This window comes from Cibotium barometz, chromosome 30 (genome assembly GCF_041138505.1).
Source record: "Cibotium barometz isolate CiBa-2024 chromosome 30, ASM4113850v1, whole genome shotgun sequence".
Lineage (NCBI taxonomy): Eukaryota > Viridiplantae > Streptophyta > Polypodiopsida > Cyatheales > Cibotiaceae > Cibotium > Cibotium barometz.
In genome coordinates, this window is record NC_141075.1 from 23,869,340 (window position 1) to 23,877,250 (window position 7,911).

Sequence of the window (7,911 nt, forward strand, 5' to 3'; positions counted from 1 at the left end):
TACCAAATGTTGGGATTAGGGTAGGGTTTGCAACGATGCACAACACACACACACACACACACACACACACAATGAAGCAGTCGTGAGCAAAGGTAAGTGAGTGACCTAAAGTACAAAAGTCACTTCACACACACTCCCAAAAGTGAGATAGAGTGTGTACTTGTGCATGGGGAAAAAAACCTCCCTAGTGAGGGAAAAAGTGCCCTGGCTAGGCCTAGAGTGTTCACACACTTGTGTCCATGACATAGTTGTCTGTAAGGATGTCTTGCTTACAAGAGCGCCCGAATACAATGACCTGGATGTTGAACAAGGGCTGCAAAACTAGTCTATATATAGTATTGGGATTTTGGAGTTAGTCAGTGTGAACACCCTCTAGAGGTGTGAACATCCCTTATTAAGGTCTAGGTCAAAAGATGAGGCTTATGCCTATAAAAGCATGTACTTGAGAGGTTCTTATAGCTCACGTGTCTCTCTCTCTCTCTCTCTCTCTCTCTCTCTCCACGCACACACACTCACCATGGTTATCCTCCATCCACTTAGGCATGGCTTGTTTCTTCACCCTTTCTTTGCACATGCTCCATCTTGGCACCATGAATGCTAACATGGTATCAGAGCTTGGGTGACCTTCCCCATGCGTTTTTTCTTCTCATGGCTCACATGAGTCCATTTTTTTTTCATGATGAATCCTGTACGTTTTTCTTCATCTTTGATGCGTTTTTTCTCTCTACCTGACAGCAGTGGCCTCTACTTGCTTCGATGTAGCTGCTGCTGCCGTCACCTCATCAGCCTACTGCTCTCCTGCGTGCAAACTGCCGAGAGCCTCTCACATAACTGTGTTTTCTGTCCATGCTGCTTCTGTGCGTTTTTTATGGCCCTCTATAGCCTAGTGGTTGCCCACTGCTGCTGACCTACTCCCTACGCTGTCCACATAAACAACTGCCTTTTCTACCCAGCATGTAGCACCAGTGACCAAACAGCCTGCATCTTGCCGTCCACCAAGCGTCTACTGCCTCCATGTGTAGCCACCATAATATCACACATGGCTGTGTTTCTCTTTGCTACAGGAGCTGTGTTTTTCTCTCCCTCAACTCTGCAGATGAAGCAACATTAATCCTCTCAATCATGGAGACACATAGGAGCAACATGGCCCTCCTCATCCATCCCCAAGTAACAACACAAGGGTGGAGCATTGAGCACATGGCATGTGACGTGTTTGCATAAATAGCTGGCCATCTAGATGAAGCCATCATATTTAATTGGCAAAAAGTGCTCTTGGTAGAACTGGTGCTTCATGAGAAGCTGCAGTGGGTCTAGCCATGTGGTGCGAATTTGAAGGTCAGAGGAGACGAGCCGGTTACCTTCTTGTGTGGTGAGGGGTAATAGTGGTGCATCCAGTCTGTAATGGAATGGTGGCAGGTGGTCTGTTTGGAGCCCATGTAAAGGAACCAACATGTAATCCTGACATACCACACCAAATAAAGTCCTACTTTGCTAGTTGAATGGATGACTCGAGTGCAAGCCTGGGGAGTCCGTGTCTATCCATAGTTTAGATGCGGTACATATATGCCATTTTGTGGAAAAATGCATCAACAGCTAAGGGTGCCGTTTCAAGTTCTGCAGGAATGTTGGGATGTGGCTACCAAATTATGCATGAAAACTCTTATCACCTGCAGGCTCTTCCATTAAAATTTGAATTGTATTTACTGGTTACCTGTAACTAGTTTGAAGTCGCAATAAATTTTAAACATATGATGCTCAGGAGGGCCAACTAACAACTTCTGAGGGCAGTGCAACATGCGTAAGACAACTTATGGTCTTGACGCGGAGGTCATTTCTTCATATGTTTAGGGATTGGCAATACTTCTGGCTTAGGTTATCTCTCTCCATTTTTTTCCTGGCCTGCTTGGGCACAATATTCATTGGATTCAAGCAGTCATTCTCAGTTCAAGTAAGTGGTCCCACAATTGCATTTTCGGCTCATGATTTAGGGTTTTCATACACAATTACTTGACATTAGGTCATATTTCATGACAGAAACAAATAGCGGCAATTTTCTTTATGCTTTCGTTTCTTTGTTTGCTGGGAATTGGTGGTTTTCAAGCTCTGTTAAAGGACTTGAAGGTTAGTGACTTGTTCTGGTAAACGGCATTTATCATTGTTCTCTCTTAATCTTTTTGATGAGTGGATTTTTTTTTTTCAATTTGAAAGTTGCTTGATTTAATTCAGGTGCATGCAAAGGAAAGCTCGTATGGACATGCGGGCAGACAAGTGGGAACAACATTTTTCATTCTTGCAAACCTGCTGTCTTCACTCCCGTTTCTCTTTTTGATGGCAATCCTTTGTTCAGCTATCGCTTATAGCTTCTTAATGCTAAATCTTGCTCTTGGTTCTTTCATTTACTTCACAACAAATATCTTCTTATGCCTTATCGTTAGTGAGAGCTTAATGATGGTGATTGCTACTATCTTGCCGCATATCTTGGAAGGCATCATCACTGTGGTGTTGGTTCAGGTGGTTTGAAACACACAACTCATTTGAACTATTTTCAAAACGACGCACACACGCACACGTATACGCATCCACACAAGTGTGCAGGTAGTATCTGCATGGATAGGTGCAGGCACGCATGCACACTGACACACAAGCATGCAACATGCACAGCCAAGAGCATGCATGCACACATACACACGTGTGCGCACCCACACCCACAAACACACACACATGCACACAGGTCTTACCCATCAGTTGCAACGTGCAGGGCATGTTGATGCTTCTTTCTGGATTCTTCCGTAATGTAGATGAGGTACCAGAGCCAATCTGGAAGTATCCTACCTCATACTTATCATTCTATGCTTATTCCTTAGAGGTATGCTTTTTTCTCCTTGTGCTAGCAAAAGCCCTATCTAGCCTCGATACATGAGAACAGCTGCTTTGATGGAAAACTAGCATATGAATAAATAAAATATGTTGGATGATCTAACTGAGAATTGCTTGCAGGGTTTACTGCAGAATGAACTGCTAGCCATGGGTGCAGATTACCGTCAGTATGATGTAGAACTCTCTAAGTATACCGCGTCTAGCTTGGTGCAAGGGAAATGGAACAATGTGCTTGTTCTAGTCGCCATGGCATTTGCTTACAGAGTATCCCTTCTTGTTATCATCAAATGTCCTAAAGGTCCAATTCGATCTTTTAAAACTTATAATGTACAAAACATTTTGCAATCTTAATTCCTCGTGTTTGTGTACAAAACACTCTTTGTTCTTGTGTAACAATGATTGACTTCAGTCACTTGAGAGAATCCATGGAGTCATTAATTGTGACTTTGATTTGGGTTTGCCCAAATAAAGGTAGAAGGCATGCCCTGGACGAGTGTCCCTAGTATGGCGTGAATGCCACATAACCAATCTACAAAGAATATGCTTTACCGTATTCAACTGAGGCTGAAGGTCGACTTCGACCTTCTTTCTTAATATTATTTCTGGTTACAACTCAATGTCCCTCGATGTCTGGTTGCAGGGATGCCAAATGGTGGGACTTCTTTTGAGCCTCTGGTTGCAAGTCAATGTCCCTTGTGCACATAGCCAGGTCTAGAACCTCACAGAGCCAGGTCTAGAACCTTATTGTTTCAACAACGAAAGTCAAGAGACACACCACTCTCCTTTAACAAAAGGAAGTGCTCTATTTGACTACTCAGTAAGGATGATCACAATTCTTTTTTCTGGAAACAATATCCCTCTATTAGTTAACAGAAAACAGCTTTAGAAGGCTAAGTGCAAAATGCCTCGAAGTACGGAGCGAGGATCAAAGAACAAAAAAGGGGAGGAAGGATGCACTTCTCCTCTGGCTGGCTGCTTTATGAGGAGAAGGCTATCTCATACAAGGGGTGAGGGAGGGAATAACCACACGTGGTCTATAGTGCCAAGTGGGCTCACCACCAGAGAAAAGGACTAGTTTGCTAGAGCTTCAGGAAGGCTTTCCGACGCTTCCGCATATGGTCCGAACCACCCTGAAGCTTCCCCCACTCGCCGCGGAGGGTATGAATGATGTCGAGCCAGATGCTTCTTATGGACTCCGCAGGCGACGTTTGGGTGTCTTCGAGGGCTTCACTGCATCGTGCCCAATTGGAGGCGCGTGATGGGTTGACTCTCCCAAATTCATAAACGCCAGAGAAGGTAGCCAGTGGTGGGTCAATGTGCCACTCATGTGCATGGAATTTGATCACCCTAACCCTCTGTAATGTGTATTCCTTGAAGTCCTCAAGGGGGGGTTCTGATCTCACTAATCTGCCATGAGGTCCAATCGAAAAGGTGAGCAAGGCGAAGCTCTCATCTGTGCCATGAACTCCTAGGAGAATATCATGCCTGGTGAACACTCCTAGCCACTGCGGGGGGATAGGGTTAGGGATCGAGGTTAGCCACTCTGGAGGAATGGCAGAGTCGATGTTGAGGCTTAGTATGTCCTTGCCTCGGATCCCAGTCTGGCCCCTCCTGAGCCCCTGGAGGGAGTTGTTTGAATGTAAGCCATCTCCAAGGGACCTAGCAAGGCTCGTGCTCAAAGCTCCCTAGGATATATGAGGGCGAGCCCCTAACACGTGACCACTAGGTAAACGGGTCAGGGGGTTCCAAATCATGGGCTGTTAGAGATGCTCCTTAGAGGCTACTGGAATAGACTGCTTAAGGGCCCACGTGAGGTGATCTCAGGCTTGTAATAAACTGGTTGCAAATTTGTCCTCGAAAGCTAGGCTAAAGCCACGGGCTTGCATATTCATGAAAATCCACCGTTGAACTTGACCAATGCAACCTGTGAAACCAGTGCAGCCCTTGAGAAGGCCCAACAAGAAGTGATATACCACATGGTGGCAAGAAGAACCTAGTTCGCCACTACTACTTGGTCGGCTAAGGAAAGCATCGTTGAACTCCAATATAGAAGCTTCTTTCGAATGTTCAAAAGAAGAGGGGCTAGCTGTTGCTTTCGGGAGATATCGATGCATCCAAGATATAACGGACTAGAATGCTCCTTGGATCCATTGGAAAGCCTCAACTGGACGCGAAGTTGGGGGGGATGAAGAGCCTAAAATCCACACTTGTGCCAATCGATGTGCGACAAAAGATTTCTATCGCCTTTGCAAATCTCTGGAGGTTCTCCTCGTCTCCTGATAAGTATATTGCTACATCATTTTCGAACTAGGGAGTCTAGTAGCTCATCCTGTGCACGGATGGGGTAAGGATGATCAAAATTACGAAACTATGCCCCACTATGACTCATACATGCTTTCCTTGTTGGCGTCACGTGCTTTTCACATGAAAGCATGGACTCAGGTAACTAGTAGAACATAGTTGACCACCCTATGGAACATAGTTGACCATGGTTTTGTTCACCATGAAGAAAAGATGGGGAATGCTCTAGTAAAGATGCTTCTCATGAAGGTTCTCTTTTACTACAAGCTACTTAGGTGGTGCATATCTATGGTTGTGCTCCTGAGTAGTCCACTCCCACAAATGCATGCCTTTATTTGGTGCTTGACTCCATGTGGGGCCTTTTTTCGGTGTTCCCACACACCTTCTTAAGAAGAAAGTGAGAGCAAATGCCTTTATCTCATGCTTGACTCCATGTGGGGCCATAGGAGTCCCCACACACCTTAATAAGAGAGCCACCAACTCTTCCTTAAGATTGTTGCTTTTAAGATTTTACAATGGACATGACCTCGCTAGAGAGTAGCTCCTCAAAGTATCCTCTTGTAAGGAAAATATGAAAAGTACAACTCGTAGATTAAAAGGCTTTGTCAAAGTTATAGGAGATGTGATTGGGAGCATAACTTCAACTCCGACTGCTCTTAAAATATTGCAAAGAGGGTATGTTTTGAATGAATTTTATCAAAGATAGTCCATTCAAGCAATCGGGAATTGTTATAAAAAAAGGTTGGGGTTGTCAAAATAGTAAGCACAGTGGCATATGTAAACATTTTCAAAAGTAAAAGAAATCATGATGTATCTTCTAATTTTTTGTGATTTTCTGAAGTATCAATGGGCATTAGTTTGGAGTGCCTCATAATTTAAGGGGTATAAGTTCCCTCTAGAATATGTGTTCTAGAAGTTGCTTGAAATAGTTTGTGACATTAGCCTTGCTTCACAAATGATCATTTGATTTATCAAGGTATTTTTTGATGCTGTATCAAGAAAGCGATGACTTAGAAAACATCTAAAGGAGACAATAAACGTTTGATGAATGAAGCATCAGAGCAAACAACAATTCAAATGGCGTTCTTAGAAAATCCTTTGAAAAAAAGGTTTTCTTAGGTATTAAGAGGGGAGGGTTGGGCAGTATGAATGGAGGGCTACAAAGAAGCAAGCTTTCAAGCTTGAATGGAGTTACAATGGATCTAAATTGAAGGGCTATAATGGAGCAAGCTAGTGTAGCAAAATTTTAAACTTTAATCAAGCAAGATTATAAGGCCTTAATGAAATATGAATTAAACCTTAATCTACCAAGCTTTTGAACTTTACTCAAACAAGCCTAACAGTCCTTTACACCTTGCCTTGCATAGATAGGTGCTCTAATAGGTAACATGAAAATTCTTGTACTGATGTTGTGAGTAGTCATACTTTCCAACCACATTATGAAAGCTTATTCCATGATGTCCATCTCTCCTGTAGTGAGGGTAGTGTTAAAATCATCCACAACCATTATACATGTAGGTTTCAAAATACTGCAAGTACTTATGCGTGTCTTAGAGGTCTATTTGCTTCTCCATGTGCTTGGTGCCATTGGAACTCCTTTTTTAGATTTTGTGGGACCCATTGTGCCACAAGAGCTTGTCCAAAGAGGAATCCTCCAAGTCTTCGATTTGAAACGTTTTGATGGTGGATTTGGATTGTCATAGAGCTCTATTTCAACTTCTAAAGTGATGACCAATGGATTTAGATTTTATTTTATACTTTACATGAAACTAAGTATCACACCAACGCTCAACTTCATGCATCACTTTGCTCTTAGGTGAGGGTTTTTATTGCGATTCAGCTTTAATCCCTTTTTGAAATATGCTTAGAATAGTACTTGAGCAGATGATAAGTGGCATTAGCCACACTATGGTATGCAATCCCTTGCAACGACACAAAGGTAGTTGGATGCTGCACGAGCCTTTTGTGATGAACGAGACCTCAAAGTAAACATTGTCCTAATTTCATATGCAAAGGAACTATTATGAAGGCTTTGGATGCTTTACGAGTCTTTTGTGATGATTGAGACCTCACGGTAAACCTAGGCAAAATCAAAGTCATAATATTTACGACACCTCGAGATCACCAACAAAAAGACATGCATTTATATATTGCAAGGGGGAGGCGGAGAAAGTCTCATCACACCTTTACTTAGGTCACCTATACTTAGGTATTGCCTTGTCGGGACAGATCTTTATCGTGAGGCCAATAAAACAAACATGTATGACATGAGGGCATGCAACCTTGGCTAGGTTGGAGAGACAATGCTTCCAGGCACATTTCAAAGAACCGAGCATAAAACTATGGCCTTTTGATACTTTGGTCACTCCTATAGAGTTTTATGGGATAGCATTTTAAGGAATATACTTCGGGCAAAAAGATTGGGAAAGCTTGGAGAGGATACATATTTGGATGCTCTCTAGGATAATCTCGAGCAAGGCATCCATACCTTATGAGATTGTCAAGGAAGAGTTTGAGGTTGCTCCTCTGGTAGTTAATGCTCTCTTCCAACCAATGATATACCTACATCGGATACACACACTAGGCAATGGTCGAGATTAGCCTTGGAGTCAATTGGAGAGGTTGGAAGCAAACAGTGCGACATGGTCATGGTACATGGTCATAGCGTCCCTGGGTTAGGAGCTGGTTTGCCTCACATTCCTTGAACATTAATGACTTGCTACCTTTTGATTA

The 7,911-nt window shown here is 43.1% G+C and overlaps 1 protein-coding gene across 7 annotated transcripts in view; it reads left to right on the forward strand.

The window, feature by feature from the left end:
- The window catches only part of ABCG3 (ABC-2 type transporter family protein), a 48,891-nt gene extending 41,715 nt beyond the window's left edge, over window positions 1-7,176 (forward strand). For 4 of the 7 annotated variants that reach the window (XM_086824004.1, XM_086824005.1, XM_086824007.1 and 1 more), the window contains 6 exons: window positions 1,760-1,948; window positions 2,035-2,121; window positions 2,227-2,511; window positions 2,759-2,866; window positions 2,998-3,175; window positions 3,518-3,597. In XM_086824004.1, coding sequence (XP_086680130.1) covers window positions 1,760-1,948; window positions 2,035-2,121; window positions 2,227-2,511; window positions 2,759-2,866; window positions 2,998-3,175; window positions 3,518-3,582 — 912 coding nt within the window. In that variant the 3' untranslated portion in view covers window positions 3,583-3,597. Of the gene's footprint in view, window positions 1-1,759; window positions 1,949-2,034; window positions 2,122-2,226; window positions 2,512-2,758; window positions 2,867-2,997; window positions 3,251-3,517; window positions 3,598-7,062 lie in introns of those variants that run through there. The other 3 variants (XM_086824006.1, XM_086824008.1, XM_086824003.1) reach the window with 2 other exon arrangements.
- The last annotated feature ends 735 nt before the right edge of the window (window positions 7,177-7,911 follow it).